Genomic DNA, 22,945 nt, shown 5'->3' on the forward strand with positions numbered 1-22,945 from the left:
ATTTGCCCTCATCTAGATATTTCAACTGCGGTGAACTAAGTGACTGACGAGTTTTTCAACCCTTCAATTCTAATTGATTGGCTTTGGTTTTTCAGCTTTTGAGCAACAATTAATTGTTTTCTAGGTAGGACTGTTTGGAATTTACAAAGTTTGGTAAAGTTCATTAGGACGAGTAGTGAGTGCAATGATGAATGCTGGAGCAGCTAAATCCTGAAGGCAGCGATTCCCCAGTACAGCAAAAAGGAAAAACTGCAATGTCATACAACATTGTGAAGTGGAATATAGCTGCAATTTATTGTATGTTGAGAAGTCAATTTAAATCAAATGGAACATTACAGAGTCTTTCTCTTCTTTCTTAAACCACTGAGTGTTTTTTTCCTGTAGCTTCACATTTAAAACACAAACATTGGCGTGGAATCACAATTTGTGTACAAGTACTGGAAAATGTGTAAATACGCATTCCAAAATATGGACCCAATGCTTTATTCTCTAATCCATGGTTATATTTCAGTATCGGTCAGTAAAAACCTCTTCCAGTCAGCAAGAGCCAAAAAGTATAATTACTCAAGATCGTAACGGAACTGAAAGGCGGGAGAATGTGCCGTTCAAGATCTTACATAAACAGAATTCCGAAGGAAATTATTTCACATGTACAATAAAGACGCCGTTATCAGTTGGAAAGGGAATTTCCTTTTTGGGCACAACTATCTGGTTACAGCTCAAATCTTCAAAACCAAAAAGAAGCACTGATCACGTAGCGTCTTCCAAATGTCTGAGTAGCAGAGAGTCACTACTCTGTAAGTCACACTGGCTGTCAGGTGACAGGAAGCCCCGGGTCTGAGAGGTGTTTCTGGACTTGGCTCAGTCCCGAGGCGACGTCCAGGTTGCCAGGCAGCGAGGGGTAGCGGAGTTTCCCACACGGCCCGGGGTTTGCCATGAAGGAGGATTTCACGGATCCCCGGGGCGTCTGTGGAGGTAAACCTGTGCTGGGGTCTGTTTCTGGGGTGACGGTCATGAACATGGTGTCGTCGGAGGCCACGGTCACATGGATCCCACTGGAGAGCGACTCCTGGGACTTCTTGGCACATTTAAGGTCAGACTGGGCAGAGTTCTGAAAAACAGAGAGTTGATATTTGGCAACATGTTGCATCTTGGATTCCCTGAAGAGGTTTTCATACCTGTGTGGTTGGCCGGTTGTCCATTTGAATGGGGGAGATGGGATACATGCTGTGAAGCACAGGAGCTCCTGACCCGTATAGAGCAGGCGAATCGGTTGGGAGGGTCCCGGATGATACTGTGCTGTAAGCTGGAGGGACAGGCGCCATCTGCCTCTGGAGAAGCTGCAGGATCACGTTTATGTCAGCCGTCATTCGCGTCTCCAGTCTGGGGCAATTAGACGCAGATATTAACAATTGATGCCAGTTACACTGGGGCCTTTATAGCTGGTAGAGAAAATGTTCCGACCACTTTGTGAGATAGAATTGAAGGATTTCACTGTGTAGTTTTAAAAAAACTAAACATGCAGTGAAGCTGTGGTTAACATTGTCTGAGTAAATCAAAAACATCCAGTGAGGTAGACCTCCAGAACGCAACCATAACTACACCTGTTGAGCTGTGAATGCAAAACTTCAAGTCGACTCTCGAGCTCACTGGGCCTGTCTTCTGTGAACGGTGGTGGGTGGCACGAGTTACGAGCAGCAGAAGATGGATAGGCCCGATTGGAAAACTGCTGTGGCTGTCGGTCTGGCCAGTACTGGTACATCCCCGGCACGTTCAGGGACGAAGCTAAAAGAATAGAAAGCAGTGGACCTTGTGAGGTTTTGCCCACTAGCAGCATTCAACATGATTCCAAAGCCACCGGATAAAGAACTTAAGGTAAACAGACCAAGTTCTTCTGTTCAGGACAAATTTCCAAACATGGCTCATTTTCTACCTTGGTGGCCACGGTCCACTGAAGTGCCATTCGGGGGAAGCAGTTGCACTACAGATGGAGGGTAGTCCCGTCTAGCTTCTTCTGGAGAATAAAGCTCTACTTTTGCACTGTGGGTCGGAGGCTTGGCAAGCTCCTCACTCGACTCGGAACATAGAGATCCACAGCTGCAGCGGTCATCCCAGCAGGCCTGAGGATGTGAGTGATGGCAGGACTGCAGAGGGTACGAGTCTTCGTGGTCGATTCCGTCTGGCCAGAGGAAATATTTCTGTCACTTCAAAACTGAAAGGTACTCGACATCTGGATGAAACGGAATGTCTATAGGCTGTGGTTTCTTTCTGCTGTGAACCTGGAGAAAACATCTCAGCTCATTACAAGCTACCAGCCAGTGGCATAGATGTCAAACCTGTTTCACGACACGTCTCACCTGGTCTGATCCGACAGTCCAGGGTTCTGTGTCTTGGTTTATGGCGATACCCACAGTCATCACCAGAATCATCCGTTGTCACGGTTGTTGCCACTTGATCCGCCTAAAGACCACAGAACAAACTCGTTTTTACAACAACTGATACTTCACCCTCTACCTTTACACATTATTTTTTAATTTACAGGTACCACATATACACCTGGTTCAGAGCTACTACGAGCATGCCAAACCTGTAGGGGGCAGTGTAGCGAGAAGCATGAAGCCATGCTTGCCAATCAGAGTCCTGTAACAAAACATGACGTCACGAATGGCGTGGGTTATTTCCTGTTGTTTGTTTGTTTGTTTGGACTGACAAACAAGCGGCGCACCTCCTAAATGTGGCGTTAGAATAAAAAACAAACGAAGCACAAGAACTAGCAGCTTTCACTGGATCCATTCACATCACAGCGTTCAAACTGTAAACACGGGTCGCACACAGATGACGCTTCCATATTGTGACGTAGATCTCCGTCTGCTCATTTTTAAATGCAAACAGTTTTTCTAAATCTCCACTGTGGCCGGAGTTTTCAGGAATCACAGTTTGTGATGACTCAAGCTGCGTTTATGTGCAAAAGCAAAACCCAAACGCAGAGAAAAAATATATATATATTTTGACATGTCAACATACGTCTTCCTTGTCTTTTTTGTTGTCTTATTTTTCTTAAAAAAAAACCCCAATAATATACATTCTCAAAAGAAATGTGTCAACGTACATCTCTTAGGTCAAAGGTTATCTCCAGATTCCCCCAGAAGTTGTCCGCAAAGCTCGGGTAGAGATCCAGCACCTCCAGCAGGTCGTCTCTTGGGATGCGATGCAGGTCACAGTAGGTGATGGTGTGTACATCCGAACTGGATTTCCCTGGTTCATCATACAGATGGATGAGCTCGCCGAAGATGTCATTGTTTTCTGAAAGAATACAAATAGTCATTGTTGTTGTTTTTTTTTTATCATTCAAAAAACCTCTTTTTAAAAATGGCTCTGTCATTGGTTGCAATGTAACTCCACCTAATATGGCTACGACCACATCGTCTCTGATGACCTGGATAGAACCGCGCGAAATGAAGAAGAGGGAGTCCAGGATGTCCCCGTAGTGGATCAGAGTGTCTCCTGGAGGAGCGTGGACTGTCCTGAACCGTATAGCCAAGGCACGGAGACACGCCTGACTACCTCCGCGAAAAGCCTTGCAGTTCTGCAGCAGAGATCGGTTCAAGTGCAAGCAGATGTCTCCCTGTATAGACTCTGGAAACCCTTTTAACACCTGAATAAGAGAATTTAAAATAAATAAATAAAAAAAAACATCAGCTCATGAAGTGAGTGTCACTTTTCCTACTTACAGCATTCATGTCGATGCCATTTGTGTAGGACCAGGCATGCTGGAAATATTCCTCCAGCCTTTGCCGCAGACTCCCAGGAATTTGGTGAAACCGGATGAACTCTTTCACTCGCAGCATCTGGGTGTGATAGCGCGTTGTCCCAGAATAGAGGCGCTGGATGATGGCGGATACGTTCCCAAAAATGCTGGCATACATGAGAGCTGAGACAGAAGCAGAACAAGACAAAGGACGCGTGATTTGATGCCATTTCAGCTATAATATGTGTTTCCCTTGGTGGTTATGGGGAAAGAAACGTGCTTGTATCTATTGAACTTACATCCAATGACCATGACGCAGATGGAGAAAATCTTCTCTGAGTTGGTGTTTGGAGAGACGTTGCCAAAACCCACACTTGTCAAGCTGCTCAATGTGAAGTACAGAGCAGTGACGTACTTGTCTTTGACCGATGGGCCTGAGGTGGAGTCGCTGTCGTTGTACGTCTTCCCCAGTTGCTCCGCCAGGTTGTCCAGCCAGCCGGTCTCCGTGTAGGGCCTCTCCACAAAGCCGATGGCGTACCAAATGCAGGCCAGCCAGTGGGCGATGAGGACAAATGTGCACATGAGCAGGAAGAGGACCGCCGCGCCGTATTCTGAGTACCGGTCCAGCTTTCTGGCCACACGGACCAGTCGCAGCAGCCGAGCCGTCTTCAGGAGACTTGTTAAGGTTGCCATCTTCGGCGTTGATCAACAACGAAAAAGAAGATCAGAAATTCCGAATTCTTATAAAAAACTTGAGAAAACATGAGAAACAAGTAGGCAACTCGAGGGCATCAAGAACTTACCTCATCAGAACCTGATCTGAAAATAAGAAGGTCAAACGGGATTGCGGCAAACAGATCAATGGGGAACCAGCCCTTGATATAGTGCTTGGCGATCCGGCACGGCTGCGTGACCACCTCGTCGTTATGGTTCACGTATGTTGTCCGGAGGTTGATGACGATGTCCACAATGAAAAGCACATCAACCATGAGGTCGGCCACATTCAGAGGGTTGCATGTGTAGCCACAGCTTCTCTGACGTATGTCCCCGTGCTCGTCCAGCAGGAAGGCCGCCGAGTAAGGAGTGAAAACGGCTGTGTAGAGGACCAGCAGGAGAATAATCCAGTCCCAAAACGCCTTGAAGGGGCTGTAGTGGAGCAAAATCCACCATGTTGTGTCTGCCACCTCGATTTTATATTCAGGCAGAACATCAGACTCCAGAGAAAGTACCTGGGAAACCGAAAGCATCAGTAAGCGACGACTGCTCACAATTGAGCAATGACATTTATGCTACTTTCATTCTTATTGACGCCAGTTGAAAGACTGAGGCTTTTTTCACTTTGGATGCAAAATAGATCTAATCTTTGCATTAAAATTAGCAGCAATTCAAAAATTTAAAAACATGCATTCCCTCGCTCTACTTTCGAGCTGACCAACAGACCTTGTGAGGAGACACATTGCTTTGACTGAGGTCTTGCTGACGACGGTCGCATGCTCCGGCTTTGCTGCCCGGCGGCTCCAACAAATCCTTGACCATCCTGTCATTAGTGACGCTCGGCAGAGGTAAACTCCACGTCGTGAAGAAGAAGTTGGAAAGCTCGGGTGTAACTCCGTGCTGTAATCAGCAGTGTGAATTCTAACCGAGAGTTCGATACTGGAGGTCTGTAACGATGAGGTGGGCGTCACGATTACACTCCTGAGTTCATGTGCCGACTGGTCATCGTATTCTCCGTACCACAAACTCAAATTGATATTTTCTCCTCCGAGGTGCTTATATATCAGATCAGATAAACAGCAGGTGAACGGGAAAGATTTACAGAATAATCCCGCCGCTGGTATTCACAAGTTTTTGTGAATACTACTCCTGGGTTCGCTTCATGTTCGCTGCACAACATCCCACAGAGGCAGTGATGCAGAACGGCGAGCCTCGGGGGTTCCAGCGGCAACGACAGGAGATCTGAATTGAACCGCGGCTCGATGGAACTCTGTTTTTCACACCCGTGAGGAGAGCATCCAGCGACCAAACCAACTACTGATTTTTCCACTAGCAGGTTAATTAACTGGGGCCTTTCATAATAGCGTCTTTCTGGTAGTTTCTCTATCAACGTGTGATTGCTGTGATTTCTATGATGGATCAAAAACCTGACAAGGAGGAAATAACATTGTTTCCCACTACTGTCGCAGACATTCCTTTGATTTTTGGCGGCAAATGAACCAACTTTACTCAGAGCTTCTTAATAGGACATCCTGGTTTCTCACTCGGCCAGAGGCCATGCGAGGTTGTCACCCCCCCTACCTGTGTGACCTTCTCTGTGACGTTCTGAGAGCGCTCCGTCACCTTGGAGGGGCTGAGCAGCTCCATCCTGGCGGTTGGAGGTGAGCAGCATTCGGGACTTCTGATGTTCGGTCCCCCACTTTTCTTCAGATCTGAGTCAGACATGGAGCTTTGCTGGCCTACGAGGGATTGGTAAACACATTTCTGTTCATCCATTCACATCTTCCTTTTTTTTTTTTTTTAAACCCATTTTAAATTCCCTGAAAATACATTTAACTTTTTTATGGTATAGTTGAAAAAAAAATTCCCCTTGACCCTGATTTGTATATATTAAGAGCACCACAATATTTTTGACCCTTAATGTAAAAAAAAAAAAAAAAAAAGAAACGAAAAAAGTCCACTCTTGTGATATTTGTTGTTTTATAATCTCTGTTCCTATTTTCAAGGATGCCCATCCAGTCCCCCCCCCCCAAAAAAAAAAACCTGCCTTGTCCTCAGATCCTGGCTTTTGTCAATACTTCATTCACAAAGTGTTGCTGCATGGTGACAACACCATTTAGCCTGTAGAGAAATCCCTCAATAGCCCCACTGACAGAACACACACACAACATACCTGATTGGAAACGATCCTCGTTGACCGCCACTGCTAAGCCATAAGTCGACGCTCCAAACACCTTCAGGACAAATGTGTTTTAAAAATGTTCTCCCTCCTTCTTAGGGGCAAAACAAACTCTCGCTTCTCCTGTGTGGTTGCAGACGAGTGTGTGTTCGGAGTAAAACCCGTCACTCTCGACACGGGGCGGAGGACTGGCCTGCAGCTTGCATGTTGCTGCTCAACATTCACCAACACTGGAAAACTAATCGATGCCATGCTATAGCTGAGAGGAACTGACAGGGAAATCAATGCCAAGCATTGATAAACAAACAAATGGGCACAGAGCCATTACACTGGACTTCCCTGTCGCCATCAAATTATCATTTCAGTCATTGTGTTGGTACTTGCCCTTGATAGATTATATTCAAAATATAGTTCAGGTTCTGACATATATGTGATGCAATATTGCAGAAAATAGAAACCTAAGTCAGTCCCCCTAAATGTATGGCTCCCGCTCAATACGTTGCAGGCATACTGTTAATGTGGGCTCTTATCGACTGCAGTGTTGACACTCCAGTAATATGAGAGGAAATGACCTGTGATGACATTGGCTCTAAAACGTCCTTCAGCTTTAACCTTTAACAATCCCTATTCCGTGTTTCTCATTTACATCGCTTGCATATTAAAAAAAAACAAAAGTCCCGTAATGAGAAAAACTGTTGCTCGTGTGTCCAGTGGGGGTTTGAACCGTCGATACACGAGGGCCTGAATTTAACACACTTGCATGAAATCCTCATAAAGACTGCAAAAGGAGCCAAATATTCCTTTAACTTTTCACAGTAAATTCTTAGTAGTTTTGCATGAAACAAAAACCTTTTGTGCCTTTCCATACAACATGTTTGAAAGTGTCAAATAAACCTGATTTTCTTAGAAATGTCAACATTAACATTGATTCAATCCTGTCGTTTGGGATTGTTGTGAATTTGAGATTGTTAATCTGGGAGACAAAGGAGGACTGAAAATTGAAATTACAAATATTCAGACTTCTGAATATGCAGCATGCTCGTTGGGTGTTTTATTTGTGTGACTATAGATGTGTGTGTGTGTATATATATTGTATGTGCATCTATAGAAAAGTTGATGTGACGTTTGTTGTGGGATAAATGTTGTCGACCTATTTTGTTCATCCCACATTTGTGCCCGTCGTATTGTTTTATTTTAATCTAAAGACCAAACGCGTTGAGACAGATACACCAAGTACAGTGACGCAGTGGATTTTACTGTCTTGACACCACCTGAATTTATTTCATTCAGAACACAAACAAGTTTGTCCCTTTAACAGAAGGCTTTCCAGCTTTTTCACTGAAAATCATCTCGTTTCCAAAGATCTTTACCAATTTGCCGACAGATCCAGTAACATCCTCCACATAATACATCTTTGGTAGAAACCTCAGAGTGAAATGGTGACATTGTGTTTCAGGATGTCGCCTGAATGCCTAAAACCAACTACTGATAAACACTTTTGGAATCAAGTATCCTGATGATGGAAAGAGGAGTGTTAACCGGGACCTTTTTAATTTCTTTTCCAAGTTTTAGCTCATACACCGAGTCAATTCCTGGTCAATACATTCCTCTTTTCACCCCGGTGACGTCTGTCCTCCATGACGATGTGCAGCAGTGTGACCACCCACTGATGGACAAGGCATCCTACAGGAAATTCTCTGTATGCGAAATCAAATATTTCACACGTTCAATGTCCACCCCGTGTCCGGGAACGGCTTTCAGCTGTCAGCCTGAATGTTGTCCCACACTCGAATTACGTCAGGAGAGTCACTGAGGGCTTCTATCAGAGTCGAAGCCGCATCAAGCTGCTGCTGGTCCAGAGACAAGAGGGTGCGGGGAACAAACTCCACCCCTGCAGACATCACCTGCATTCCCAGCACTTCCAGTGCGCCACGCACCTTTTTCAGTTCAGTCATATCACAGAAAAACTGGAGGAAGAGAGGAAAACAGAAAAGGTTACCGATTACTCTGTGGCCACTTCTGATTATTATCAGGAGTGCTGAACGAAGGTGATTTCTGATTTGTTAATAAAGGTACTTTCACTATTTTTGTTTTGCTCAATTAATGTTGCTTTACCCTTGATTTATTCTTTATTATTTCTTGTCTTGGGATTGTCGTTGCTTTATCTAAACATTTAGTCAGTCATCTGTGCACAAGGAGCCGTACAAATAGTTTGAATAATTGCATAATTGCATAAAATGTAAGGAAGTCTAGTCAACTATAGCAATTCATTCATCATATTCCATAAGAAAGGGGGGCATATACTTGTATAGATAGATGAAATTCATGTTTTAGGTGATGTTTGTTGGTAAGATATGTGTGGGATTAACTTCTGAGTAATTTCCAGGTGTCTCACCTGCAGGTGGGGCGTCTCCTCCTCGTCCTCCGTCTCCTGGACGTCCTCGGCCCCGGCCTCGATGGCCAGCTCCAGGGCTCTCTCTGTGGTGACGTCCTGACCCGGCACCAGCACCACCCCCCTCCTGTTGAAGTTATTACGAGCTCCATCTGACAGCATCGCTCTGAGGATGAGTACACAAGCACTTTTACTTTTCTTCTCAGTGAAGCTGCGGTACATGTTGTAACTGATCAATTAATGCAAAAACAAAACGACAAACCGAGTCAACGCCGAATACCTGCCCAAGAAATTCAGATCATACGTCTACATCGTTCTCAGCAATGAATCCCAATTCAAATCCCAAAGCAATGAAATGATATTGTGCTCTCTGTGATCTGTACACACTGGTGACTGACTGCACAGGGACATCTAGTGGCAACAGCCAAGCTACACTCATCTCCATCATCAACACGCCATTATAACTCTTCTACTGTTATCATTATTATTACTACAACTGTTCAAATTGACACTGCTGTGAAGTTCAACTTTCATTTCTTCCATACTGGTAGTACCTTACACCGTATGTAGTTTTCCCTAAGTAAAGACTTGTACTTCAGTCACTTCTGAAAATATGACTAAATGACAACAATTTCAGCTGAAGCTAAAAGGCTTCCGGGATTTTGTTCTGACCCGTTCTTGACCAGCAGGCGCTTGATGTCCTGTTGGGTGCGTGACATGTTGTCGGTCAGGACTTCGATGAGCAGCAGACACCCACCAGGACCGCGGACCTCAAACATGTGCTGAGACGCTGGTTTAGCTTTTTCCTGCAGAGTTTGAACAAAACATATGAGAAAGTTACTACCGTACTCAAGAGTGCAATATTTTAACTGAACGCGACATGTAGAAATATGCATCTATTTAATTTATAAGCCTCACACACAAACTGAACTTTCTTAATTTATGGGAAAATGTGTTTTCAAACTGAAGCATGCCGATTAGGTTAGGTATAACATCGACAACCACGACATTGAAACAGACAATGCAGGTCTTGAATGTCGTTGAACACGTGATTAATTGATCGGTTATTTCTACAAATGTTACATATCAATAAGAAGTTAAACCAATTTTCAAATTTTAATTGTGATAATTGTGGCTTCAGAAAAAAAAAAAATAGTAAAAACATCTGATTCGCATGAATAATACTGATATTTTGATTTTCAAGGTTTGAATGCTAAAAATGTTTTTTAATAAAATCAACAAAAAAGGTTTAAAATCGATTAAATGATGTGAATGTTTTTAAGATGTCTGCTGTCAGCTGCCTTGTCTCTTCTCAACAAAGCCACTAAAATAAGTATTACTCACTTATGCAGAACAATAGCCTATAGTACAAACATAAAATACTTTATAATTATGACGATCAAAACCTGACCTCTGATGATTTTATAATAACAATGAACGGACAATGACAGCTGTGACTTTTCAAAACTGACTATTATTTAGGGGGATTTAGATTGTTTTAAATACTAATAGTGCTGATATTTTCCACTTCTTTTCATTGTCAGTACGAGTCTCATTACCATCTATTGGTGACAGATTGTGTCCCTAACAAGTGTCAAGCAGTACGGTGAAGTATTAGATAGACTAGATAATACTACTCTCCAGAGGGAATGAGGAAGTTTAGTGGGACAGTTTGTTGCCACTTGTCATGAGCACCACTGGCACTGTGAGAAATAGTAATAAAATACGTTTTGTCACAGGATGCGATGATATCCAAATAGAGACTTTTTGGTCTAAAGAGGGCTCTCTAAACATTCTGGCCTCATCGTGAGAAAATTATCAGTCTGCGTTTGGGTATGAGGGCCTTTCTTTCTGAGTTTGCAAGTTCGCTCTGTGCCTGATTCATCTGGGTTCTTTGGTTATCTTTCAGTTAGATTTGAGGGTAATCAGTGATTTGAATTGTCAATAAATATGAATGAGATAGTGTGTGTGTGTGTGTGTGTGTGTGTGTGTGTGTGTGTGTGTGTGTGTGTGTGTGTGTGTGTGTGTGTGTGTGTGTGTGTGTGTGTGTGTGTGTGTGTGTGTGTGTGTGTGTGTGTGTGTGTGTGTGTGTGTGTGTGTGTGTGTGTGTGTGTGACTGCCTGTCCCAATGATGTCCATGTTGCATCCTGCCTTCGCCCATAGCTGAATAAAACTGCACAGAGGAGGGATGGGAGGTGTCGAGAGCCTACCGCACTCTTTATGATAGCATCTACGGATGCTTTGGGCATGTTCTTGTTCCTGCACTGCTCCAGGAGCTGAGCCAAGTTCAAATTGAGGTCTGGGTTGGAGCCTCCATCTGCAGATCACAGCAGTAAGAGTGTACAAGTTAGCTCCAGCTTGACATGAAATCACACCCATCTGTCAAAGACTTCAGATTTACCTTTCACTGCTATTTTTATCATCATGCTTAGTTTATGAAACATCTTGGCCCTGGCCTCATCTTTAGGTCCCTTGATGTGTTTCACCTTCGACCACTTGTTATGCCCTGCGCACGAGGCGGGGGACAGCTGCAGCGTCCGGACAGGACACGTCCTCCACACCGGGGGAAACACACAAGACGGGCGGGGGAGGCAGGAGCTGCCTGCGGCCGCGACCAGCGCACAGGTCCGCAGGGTCCTGAGAGCCCTGAGCGGCGGCAGAACGCCCCCCGCCATGCCCTTCAACACAAGACACAGCTAATGTTAGAGTTATACTGTAAAAGTTATATCATACTGTGTGTGACCGCGCCGCTGTGAGTCTTTACGTGCAGACGACGTGTCGAACTTCATTTATAGGGTGTGTAGCTTCATGAAAAGTGCTGAAATGTCCTTACTTACAGCTTTGACAGGAGACCAAAACACGCCGCGGCTGGTCTTCCGGTGGAACCGGAACTTCCGGGTTTCACCGACGTCACTGAAATTAAAAACTCGAATAAATGTTTTAAACTTACTACATCTTCAAAATATTCTCCCTGGTCAGACCCTCATACACATTTTCGGGTGTTACGTTTGAACATAAAAAATACATATTGATAGAATACATTTAAAAAAATGTATCCATTAAATGTCTGTTCGTTTTTCAAAATAAGAAAATACACCAAAACTACTCCAGTAAGTGAAAAGTAGATTGTTGTGTGATGGATTTTCAGAGTCTGTTATATGTCAATAATTAACAACAGATTTGATTTCGAAGCATTTTTATATAAAAAAAAAAATTATACAGTGTAAGATTATTTTTCTTCCATTGTGGTACCTCACATTTCAATACATTTAAAAATAGTATTACAATATATCTATCTTTTTTCTTTTCTCTAACTTAAATCTTAAGAAGAAATTCCACCATCATTTTCAGGATCTTAACCCAATAAATGCCAGTTCGTTTACACTATTGTTTGTTGAGTAAAGAATCTCACCAGTAGTTCATGTAAAATGGACATTAGTTTTTTATTAATCCTTTTACTATGGTGGCCTGGAAGTGCAAAACACTACAAACTTCAGAAAACACTTCCAAATCCAAAAAACACATCTAAATCGAGAAAACACTTCAAAATAGAGAAACACTTCCCAATCCAAAAAACGCTTCCCAATCCAAAAACACTTCCCAATAGAGAGCTCTAATTACTAAATGTATTACTGAATTAATTTCATGGAAAGTGATCAACGACATGCCTGTTGTTTCTGTGGCCCTCATAATAATTAAAGCCATTGCTAATACTTGACCATTGTTTTATGTACTGAGTAAGAACATTTAGAGGGATTGTAAAATCTAAAAATCAAAAGTGAAGAATTGACAGCACATAGTGCATGAAACCACTGCATTCATGTATGGGTCAAAACTGAAAGCTATTGCTCCCAACATACTGCATGCTTGCATGTAATTTATGTGTTTATTTGTGATTGGGGGTTATTCACTGGAGATTACAGTCTGGTCTGCATCAGTGTCCTCTAAAGTGTCCCAGCATGGGAACTAGATAAGAAATGCTGTCCTCTTGACATGTAGGAAATATTGAACTGGACTGTTTCTATTTATGATCGTGGAGAAGAGTAATAGGCATAAATGGACAATTGTCAACGTTGATTAAAAAAAACTCTTCTATGGAACAGGAGATCAGATAAGTCACAAACAAAAACAAAAAAAACAACAACAAGCGATGAACACAGTGCAGGACATACAGAGAGATGATCCCACCAGAGGAGCACAAAGAGTTAAACAAATGGAAGAAACAGCCAATCAAGTCCAGCTGACTTCCACCCAGCTGTTCAAAGAGCTGTAAAAAGAGGAGGTTTCATCCACACTGCTTCTCTCTCTCTCTCTCTCTCTCTCTCTCTCTCTCTCTCTCTTTCACAGGATCCCTCTCACTCCACAGACCGAAGCACTTCATGCTCTCACAAACCTGAACAGTAATGTCAACCCAGCTTCAAGAAGACTGGAAGCAGCTGGCATTTCTCAAACTTCTTTCCTGGATTTCAACAGACACTAAAATTCAAGGGGACCCTCAAAGGCAGTTTTCACAAAAAAAATCCCAAACAAACAGACATGGAGCACTGATGGATTACTAGAGACAGACACACCTTAACATTGGGACACGGCACAGGCTTGGAGAGGAGAAAATGATCTGAGAGTTTGTGGGAAACTGTCCAACTCCTATTCAAGTCCAAAAGTCATGATGGTGTCAGCACAGGAAATTGGTGTTTTGTCTCTTTTCCACAGTGTAATTACAGTTACTGCACTGGTAAGTATATCCTGTTTATACTTTTAATCTTTGTCTTTAATACTTATATATATATATATATATATATATATAATATATATATAAAATTCAAGTGGATTTTTTTTAATTTTTGCATGAAAAAGAAAAAAACTTGCCTAATAGATATTTATGGGAAACCTGTGTGAATTGCACAAATTTAAGCTCTCCATATGTTTGTGTTGACAGGTGAGCAAATCTGCTGTATAATAATGAAAGGATGATTTTTGTGCTCTAAATATAAACTTTTCACACAGCAGCATAATATCTTACACTATATTACGACACTGAGACAGAAAAAAGAAAAAAAAAAGCCCACTCCCATACAGAAGCACTTTGGGCCAAATATAGAAAATTTCACATATATGTGACCTCCTTTGATGGATTGAATTTTGGACACAGATTTATCTGCTTCGGGAAAAAGGTCCAGACATTCATCAGTGACGATTGTCAGTTTTAAAACAAACAAACTCCCATTGAATATCTTTCTTTTTCTTAGTGCTACGGCTTAAGAATAACTAAAACTTTTTATTTGCTGGACAAATTTTGTCCCAGGTCTTTACAGAACTATGCCAATAAATTAGTGAGTTACTTGAGAATTTCAAACATAAATAAAACACTTTATCTGGGATTTGAAAGATGTTAATCTTGGAACGATAAGTGGTGAATACAATTAAGCCAGTCTTCTACATAAACAATTAAATTCAAAAGTTTAGCTGTTTAAAGTTCATCCTAAAGCACTCAAAAAACGACTCCTCTGCCATGTTTAAAGTTACCCAGGAATATTAAAATAACTCAACGGGTGAGTCCTCCAGACACTGTTGGGATGGTTTTCTTTCAAGGGCAGTCAGATGTGCATCTTTTCAAATTGAGTCAATAATGAAACGTCAAGCTCAACAGCCTCGGTGAACCCGAAACCAGAAATCACCTGCGGTCTGCTTTAACTCACGAAGCTCCATCAGCTCCAACGCTTTTAACCTTTCACTCGCTTGAGGTGTGACCCTGCGCCGGCTCACGCTGACCACGGCTGCCTTCCAGGTCTGTCTTCTCCTCCCCGAGTCAATCTCAAGTGTCGACGGCAGACAGACTCACAATCTCTTCGTCGGCCTGCCAGAAAATCACTTTACAATAAGAAATGACAGGGCATTGCACTTATGACACAGAGGCGGCTGGATGTCTCAGGCTGATTGTTAAAATGATGTCTGTCGGCTGAAAAGTCTCCATGAAGGACATATTGATCTGCATGCCTCAACATTGTGCTGCAGGTTAACTGCTGCGTTTGATGCACAGGTGCAAAACTTTGAAAAACATTTTTATATCTGACCGCGAGACTGGTCAACATCTAAAATTGGCTGAAAGTCGCTCCAACAACGAATCGCTGTCGGAAATGATGGCTGTGTTATAATATTTTAATACACCGGTCGTCCACTGGCAGTTTATTTTGATGGCATTTTTTCAAGAATGTCACTAATCGCATATCCAATTGCATGCTTCACCTCCGGACTCGGACTGATCTGTTTTCTTTAGCTTGTAAAGCAAAAACAAGCAGTTATGAGAATCCAGAGTCTTACCTTCATACGCTGGAGCAGTCTGGGCCCACAAATACCAAAGAAAATGTTGAAACACAACAGAACAGATCGTTTTCAGGGCAAAACCCCTTATTATAAGATGAGGTGAGATTATTCATTGTTAAAAACATTAAATAAAACCGATTAAATTGATACAATATTCTGATATTGTGCAATATTCAATAACATTTCAATCAGTTTTTATGACATAACATTAAATTCATCAAGCAGAAGTACTTCATACTTTTGCTCAAATACAGAAGTTACTTATTAAAGTAAACTAAATTGTACTTTCTTAGAAGTAAGAGTTCCATCCATCTATCCTGTAAACAGCTTTATGAAATATCCCCAACTGACTATGAGCATATATACATATTGTGTATATGAGCATCACAGAAAAAATAGAGGGACAGACACTTTCCTCATATACAGTCAATTCAGAGACGCCAAATAGCTTTGGAAACCTTTGCAGTGTGGACTACCCAGGAAAAATAAATAAATCATGCAAAATTCCCACAGAACGGCTCCTGACTGGACTCGAACCGGAGATGGAGCGCTAAACCACTTCACCACGGCATCAAGTAACTAAATACTCCTTTCAAAATCGACACGGAGAAAATTGTGTTATTCACATTTAATGACATTGCTTACATTCAATTAAATGCGCCTGTTTAAAGTATCTATGTTCAAACCAAAATAAAGTAAAATAAAGTACAGAGAAATTAAACAATACGGATACAAAGAAAATATTTTCCCCCTTGAATGAATAGACATCGATAAATCCATGCACTTTAAAACGATTTGAACAATTATTCACACTGTGGGCATGCTCAGTCGTTACTCAATTTAACCATTTAACATGCTGCTCGGCTGTGACTTAAAAAAAAAAAAATCAATTGTCTAATGGGCTCTGATTCCTGGATTTGAGTTTTAAATCTACAGCAAGACTCTTTAATCCTGAGTCATTTAAGAATAAACTCAAATTAATTAATAAAGAACATATTTACATAATAATACTTTATTAAGCCCAGAAGGAAAAAAAATAATTATTTTAGGAATCTTGTTCTGCCTATAAAGGAGAGTACATGTCATGCTGGAACCAGACGAGGCGGCCTGGAAAGTTTCTGGTTCAAACCTGAAGTGAGATTGATGTGGTTGAATAAGTCTGGGTCTTATTTAGAGTCCAGGTCGGTTTTAATGACGTTAGTTTGTTTTTGAGAGGACCTTAAAGAGTTAAATATGAATAAAAAAATTATGAATTAAAATACTCATGAAGCACAATTCCTACTAATACTCACTGCACACATCGTTTGGTCATTTTAACTTTTTATAGTTTTTCGAAAATCTTCTATCTAATGTTCTCTCACGTTGCTCTCCTCCATGAAATCCCCCCCAACCTCCTGTGAGCTCCCCAGTCAACTTGTTTTTTTCCTGCTGTGTTGTGAAATGTTCCCGGGAACACAAAGCTGCTTGTGTAGTTTACCATAGGGTCACAAAGGCCCGGAGGACCAGGTCCGCCGGGTCTGGTCCGCTGCAGGACAAGCAGAGAGGGTTGGCGGGGAATCCTCACATACCGCACCCTCACACAACTATTTCACAACACCTGGAGGCAGCACATCAGGTCTATTGGGAGAGAGGTGGCTGACAGATCGCCCCAAGTTGGAGAGAATCTCCAGAGAAGTGTGTGAACGGAAAGTTCTGACATCAGTGGGAAGCTGCCATCTTCTACATCCACAGCAAAAGTGCAGCTTCCATGAGCACTGCTGTACGTTTTGCCGCCTCGTCTCAATAGTTTTTCTCCTCCTACACTCTTCAGATTGACTCAGACGACGTGATCACCAGAGACGAGCAGATCTACGTTCTGATCGGTGCGCATGCCAGGTGTGAAAGGAGCATCCAGGCACAAATGGCGCTCAAAAGAGGTTCGTCTTCGTCTTTTGTTGCTTTTATAAAGGTCCCTTCAGAGGCAAAACGTAAAACCACTGAACCATCGGACCCGAGGGGGGAACATGCAAACTCTATAATCACGGAACACACACACACTCACGATGAATTTCGATATGAATATTTATTTGAAATTGTTTGAGGCCAAGCGAAAAGATTGATGATCAAATACAAACCTACTGGAGAATTCCACATTGGGCAATACTGAAGTGAAGTTTTATTTATTCTTTAATGTGCCAAATATGTTCCCGTTAGATAAGAGCCTTCAGTATTTCACTGGTGTCGGTGAGCACATGTCCAAATATACAATGGGAAAAGGTGTTTATTCCATTAATATTTATTGAGGATCAGATATCAGACCAATCCAATATCCTGCTGACCAGTATCTCTCTGATTACACAGTTGAAATGAGACGCAGGACGGGCATGCTTTATTTTGGACTATGTCATGGAAGCTGGCGTTAGATAAGTCGATTCAGACGTTGAGAGGAAAACCTTGTGAATGAAACACTGTCAGAGACGGATGGAAGGAGGCCGACTCCAATTCAGTTCTGACACCAGCCATAGATAAAATAGTCCCGTGTGAAATGCAAGAAGCAACACGTATGTATGGTATAGCTATAGGAATTCAGAGAAATTCTAGTATAGAAGTGTCTTTTTCAACATTTTACTCATAGACTCAGACTTAGACTTAGACTCATCAGATGTCTAACGGCTGTTCCTTTGTCCCCCTGCAGACGGTGACTGTGTCCCAGAGTGGGATGGGATCATCTGCTGGCCGCGGAGCCGAGCAGGTCAGCTGGTGTCTGTGCTCTGTCCGGAGTACATCTATGACTTCAATCACAGAGGTAGGCCAACTCTGTCCCCCCCCCCAAGACAATGCAGCATGTTCAAAATGTGTTACGGAGCAAACGTGGGCTTTCAGAAATTCGACATCAACCAACAATAAGTAGAAGATTTAGGGACTGTGAGGGACTAATGTCCCTCGTACTGTGTGTTGCTGTCCTGTCGCTGCAGGCAGAGCCTATCGCCAGTGCGACTCGTCAGGGAGCTGGGAGCTTGTGCCCAGTATTAACCGCACTTGGGCAAACTACACTGAATGCACCAGATACCTCACATCCAACCACAGAAGTCATGAAGAGGTGTGTGTGTGTGTGTGTGTGTGTGTGTGTGTGTGTGTGTGTGTGTGTGTGTGTGTGTGTGTTTGACGGGCGTTTTGTTGAAAGTGTGTGTTTGTAGCTCAAATAGATAACTCCCCTCATATTTTAAAAAATGGAATCCTATAATTGTGGATCAATTTGTTTCAGAAGGTGTTTGAGCGACTACATCTCATGTACACTGTCGGTTACTCCATTTCTTTGGCATCTCTGTTGGTGGCCGTCTCCATCCTCTGCTACTTCAAGTAAGTCAACGACCCTGAAGTATTAACTGATCCATTGATTTTAATTCACATAAAGGTGATTAAAAAGGCTTTGATATGACTGGAATTGCTCCATGAGCTCAGAATGAGGCGATAAATATAACGCTGCTTAATCCTCTCTCGGTCAGACGCCTCCACTGCACGCGGAATTACATCCACATCAACCTCTTCACCTCCTTCATCTGTCGAGCGGTCAGCATTTTTGTGAAGGACGCCGTGCTCTACTCCATATCTGCTGGCATCAAAGCCGAGCCTGAGCTCACAACAGAGAAGCCTCACATGGCGAGTTCAGGACCATCATTCATTATTATTGTTTTGTTTGTTGTTGTGGTTGTTGTTGTTGCGTCTTCCTACATTGTCGATATATTAGATCAGCAGTAATGATGCTGAGTTGTATCACATAAAGTTCACTGTGAGAGGACGTTATAGAACAAAACCCACACAGGCACAGGGAGAACATGCAAACCCTCCCCAAGCCAAACCTGGAATCAAACTAGGAAGGTACTTCACCCACTGCCTGCCGGGCTGAAATATTCACTTCAGTCTTACAATAATAAACTTGTGTGCTTTGCTAGTTTAATAATCCGTTAATTCACACACATTTGATGAAATATAGCTAAGATATTTCATTTGCATTGAGGAAAGAGTAATGTATATGATTTATATGTCTTATGGCTGTTATTCTTTATCTTCTTCTTTTGGTTCTTCTTCTTTTGGGTTTAACGGCAGTTTGCATTCGTAAAGTTGCATTAGCGCCATCTGCTGGTTCTATCGCTCTATGTCTACGCTCCAACCGCACTTTAAGAAAGAAACAAACAAACAAAGAAGTGAAGCTGTTCTTTTTTTTGGTTTTGTCTCAACATCTCAAAATCTCTTGTTCTCTTCACCCACAATTGTTCATCTGTTGATTTATTCATTATTTTAAGGAGCTTACCCGACTCTAAACACGTTTTGTTTATTCTTTTCATCTAATTGTTATCCTTTGTCTCACCAGGCCGGTTGTAAAGTCGCCGTCACCCTCTTCCTCTACTTCCTGGCGACCAATCACTACTGGATCCTGGTGGAGGGCCTGTACCTGCACAGCCTCATCTTCATGGCCTTCCTGTCTGACAAGAACTACCTGTGGGCCCTCACCATCATCGGCTGGGGTGAGCAGCCCCGGAGTTGCCTCTGCTGTGGTCCCAGCTACTGACCGGAGCGTGTCTGACCACTCTCTGCTCATTCCAGGTGTTCCAGCTGTGTTTGTGTCCATTTGGGTCAGCGCCCGAGCTTCGCTGGCCGACACACAGTGAGTCATGCAATACGTTTATGTGACTGCAAATATCACACTTATTTCTCAAATGCTTACTTCAGCTTTTTTTTTCTTTTTTTTTTTTGTATGTCTATGTGTGGCTCTTTTTAGATGTTGGGACATCAGCGCAGGAAACCTCAAGTGGATTTATCAAGTTCCCATACTGGCAGCCATTGTTGTGGGTGAAACGTAGATTCATCTGACAAAGAAATTAAAAATAATTGTTACTTGTCTGTTTTAGAGAAATAACAATTTGTTCTTACTGTTTAAAGCCGACAGCGGTTGAGGGGTGCACGTTTATTTAAAATCAAACTAAAATATAACAACGTGGAGCAGAAAACATAGTTAATGAACACAGACATTCAAAAGCTTCAACATTAAATCATCAACTACCTCCCACCATCAAGACATGAAGTCCACTGCCACAAGCTGCAGTTAAATCCCCCAGAAATACAATAAAAAGCTCTATTTCTGTGCAAAATTATTCTTTTAAAGCTTGGAGTAAAAACTAATGTCTAAAGCCAAATGTATAATTGTTCGCGTTTCTCTGTCTCTGCAGGTTAATTTCCTCCTCTTCATTAACATCATCCGTGTTCTGGCCTCGAAACTGTGGGAAACCAACACTGGTAAACTTGACCCCAGACAGCAGTACAGGTAAGCTGTATCATCAGCAGAGTCCCATCCACTGACAGTCGGTATTAATTAAAGGCCTTTGGGAGTCCTCAACTCTAATTTACTATTTCCTGCTCTGCAGGAAGCTACTGAAATCCACGTTGGTCCTCATGCCGTTGTTCGGGGTGCACTACATGGTGTTCATGGCTCTGCCGTACACCGAGGTCACCGGGCTGCTGTGGCAGGTGCAGATGCACTACGAGATGTTTTTCAACTCTTCGCAGGTCCGAATACACACAACATTTCACTGATCCCAAATTTATTTTCACTTTAGTGTAATTTAAGAAAAACCTTGATTTTATCTCCCCAGGGTTTCTTCGTAGCGTTTATCTACTGTTTCTGCAATGGGGAGGTAATGAAGTTCAGTTGAACATGTTGTCTGTCAAAAGGCAGAAACATCCACTTTCTGTCCTCTTATGTTCTTTCTTTGTTTTCACCATCAGGTGCAGGCGGAGGTAAAGAAGGCGTGGCTACGCAGGAGCCTGGTGCTCGACCTCAAACAGAAGGCCAGGATCACCAGCAGCGGGGGCGGAGGCAGCTGTTACTATGGCGGCATGATGTCACACACCACCATGCACAGTGTCAGCTTGTCTGCAGCCAATCCCAGGACGCACCCATTCACCGCGGGAGTGGTGGGCTCAGCCGCCGCCGCCGCCGCCGCCGCTGCCACCGCTGCCACCTCGGGGGTCAGGCCACCACTGCACGTGTCCTCACCTTCTTGCCACGCTCATATGGGCCTGTGTGGCTACGCTCCCGGTCACACCGAGATCCCAGGACCCCAGCAGGAAGCATGGAAAACAAGAGGCGCCGAGTCAAGAGTCTCTGCCAGACATGCCAGAGTCAGCAAAGGGAATCATGACTCAATCAGTCGCGGAGCAGAAGATCCACACAGCCTCTTACCTGTGAAAGAGCTGGAGACCACCTTGTGATTGTTGAGTCACGAAAAAGATTGAGTTGTAAAAATCCAACGCTGGAGAGAAGCTGCTGAGCAGACCATGTGCGGTGAGGCTGTTTCACCCCAAAACATTTGGAGTTCATGGTTCACTGGACTTTCCCCACGGTTCTGGCATCAACATTCAGCCGCATGAACAATGAGGACGGACAAACATTTTCATGAAGAAATAATTCTCGTAAGACCCGTGCTTAGAGCAAAACAAAACAAAAACTACATCAAATCAAATGTCTGCTTTGTGTCTGCACTCTGATTATTGATCTTTTATTGGAGTGGTGAGCAACTGGTGGCAGGCGGGTCATAAGTGAACCCTCCCAAATACTTTGTGGTCAATTTTAATCACATTTGAACCTGATATCGACATATCAGGTGGACATAGACACAGGGAAATGAAACATTCCACATCCATATCAACTGCTTTTATTCATTTATTTAGTGATCACGTGATTTTATTACATAATTTGAAAGAACACAAGATCAGACAATATTTAGCAAAATGATAATTTTCGATTGTAACAATTCAATTCTACTCATTTGTGTTTGAGATACGTTAACAGACAGACAGACAAATGCACGTTAATGATTTCATAACCTCCTTGGCAAAGGTGATTACTTTATTAGTTAAGTTTAGTCCTGGTAGATGTTCTCAGTCACAATTTGGCCTTCTGATATTCAAATGTTGTGGGTGTATCTCCCGTTATTTTATTTTTTACAGGCTTTCAAATAAAGACAGGCAACTTCCGAATGTGCTGAACAATCTGTGTAGATTGTGAACTCAAACGATTCATGTTTTTTCCTGTGTTGGATTTTCCAGATGACACTGACTGACCTTTACAGTTCACACTATTCCCCCCGCCCCCCGGGTCCTCGGAAAATTGTTTACATATTTCCGCTGGAAAAACACAACCAAGTTACTTTAAGAGGCCAATCCTTAAAAAGCGGCGATCTGTAAGAGTCTGCTTGTCCAGACAAATCCGTACCTTTGTTGTCGTCTGTCTGCTCTCTCCAGTTCAATTCATCAGACTGACAAGACCCTGAGGGCTGATGCACAAACCTTTTGCCCCTCACAAGGAAAACCTAACTCCTTCCTCCGTGCGGCCTCTGCCCCGAACGTCCTCGCAACACCGTACAGAATTTCACACGCTGCCCTCAGGCCTCGGCTCGCAGCAACGGGCACCTGAGCTGTTTGTAGACTCGGCGCATGAGCGGCGAACTTGCTGCACAAGCCACCAGTATCCACAAGACAAACAGACAGAAAGCTGCGCCTGTAAATGTTTTAGCTGTGCTCAGGTCTCCAGAAAAGCATGTTTAATACTGTG

General features: G+C 42.9%; 3 protein-coding genes across 4 annotated transcripts; 1 reads left to right on the plus strand and 2 right to left on the minus strand.

Annotated features, from left to right (window-relative positions):
- Window positions 1-269: 269 nt before the first annotated feature.
- kcnh6b (potassium voltage-gated channel, subfamily H (eag-related), member 6b) lies at window positions 270-6,804 on the minus strand. Its single transcript, XM_080485608.1, has 12 exons — window positions 6,636-6,804; window positions 6,086-6,201; window positions 4,552-4,977; window positions 4,048-4,441; window positions 3,732-3,931; window positions 3,403-3,655; window positions 3,110-3,303; window positions 2,358-2,460; window positions 1,934-2,179; window positions 1,605-1,785; window positions 1,179-1,383; window positions 270-1,111 (listed from the first exon to the last, which is right to left on the minus strand). The coding sequence occupies exons 2-12, from the start codon at window positions 6,185-6,187 to the stop codon at window positions 815-817; spliced, it is 2,601 nt and encodes an 866-aa protein (XP_080341734.1). The 5' UTR covers window positions 6,188-6,201; window positions 6,636-6,804; the 3' UTR covers window positions 270-814.
- Window positions 6,805-7,868: 1,064 nt separating this feature from the next.
- On the minus strand, window positions 7,869-11,926 carry taco1 (translational activator of mitochondrially encoded cytochrome c oxidase I). Of its 2 annotated transcripts, none has more exons than XM_080486705.1 (6): window positions 11,871-11,926; window positions 11,435-11,711; window positions 11,244-11,350; window positions 9,706-9,839; window positions 9,037-9,199; window positions 7,869-8,608 (listed from the first exon to the last, which is right to left on the minus strand). In XM_080486705.1, the coding sequence occupies exons 2-6, from the start codon at window positions 11,706-11,708 to the stop codon at window positions 8,399-8,401; spliced, it is 888 nt and encodes a 295-aa protein (XP_080342831.1). In that variant the 5' UTR covers window positions 11,709-11,711; window positions 11,871-11,926; the 3' UTR covers window positions 7,869-8,398. The 2 variants fall into 2 exon arrangements, with proteins under 2 accessions (XP_080342831.1, XP_080342832.1); XM_080486706.1 differs by having other exon boundaries at window positions 11,798-11,908.
- Window positions 11,927-13,699: 1,773 nt separating this feature from the next.
- Window positions 13,700-22,403, plus strand: pth3r (parathyroid hormone 3 receptor; the record flags this gene model as incomplete). Its single annotated transcript, XM_080487348.1, has 13 exons — window positions 13,700-13,765; window positions 17,165-17,270; window positions 18,029-18,139; window positions 18,309-18,433; window positions 18,599-18,693; window positions 18,840-18,993; window positions 19,706-19,859; window positions 19,939-19,999; window positions 20,114-20,180; window positions 20,562-20,656; window positions 20,757-20,898; window positions 20,985-21,026; window positions 21,118-22,403. 13 exons carry the CDS (start codon window positions 13,700-13,702, stop codon window positions 21,601-21,603), a joined length of 1,704 nt encoding a protein of 567 aa, XP_080343474.1. The 3' UTR covers window positions 21,604-22,403.
- Window positions 22,404-22,945: the final 542 nt, after the last annotated feature.

This window comes from Lipophrys pholis (assembly GCF_963383615.2).
Source record: "Lipophrys pholis genome assembly, chromosome: 1".
Lineage (NCBI taxonomy): Eukaryota > Metazoa > Chordata > Actinopteri > Blenniiformes > Blenniidae > Lipophrys > Lipophrys pholis.

Coding starts and splice junctions, on each gene's coding strand:
- kcnh6b (XM_080485608.1), bottom strand. CDS start 6,187: ATGTCTGACTCAGATCTGAAGAAAAGTGGGGGACCGAACATCAGAAGT. Junction 4,978..6,085: donor AGCTGCTCAGCCCCTCCAAG/GTGACGGAGCGC, acceptor TCGGTTTCCCAG/GTACTTTCTCTGGAGTCTGA. Junction 1,384..1,604: donor TTGCATTCACAGCTCAACAG/GTGTAGTTATGG, acceptor TAATTGCCCCAG/ACTGGAGACGCGAATGACGG.
- taco1 (XM_080486705.1), bottom strand. CDS start 11,708: ATGGCGGGGGGCGTTCTGCCGCCGCTCAGGGCTCTCAGGACCCTGCGG. Junction 11,351..11,434: donor GATAAAAATAGCAGTGAAAG/GTAAATCTGAAG, acceptor TGTGATCTGCAG/ATGGAGGCTCCAACCCAGAC. Junction 9,840..11,243: donor ATGCTATCATAAAGAGTGCG/GTAGGCTCTCGA, acceptor CAAACTCTGCAG/GAAAAAGCTAAACCAGCGTC.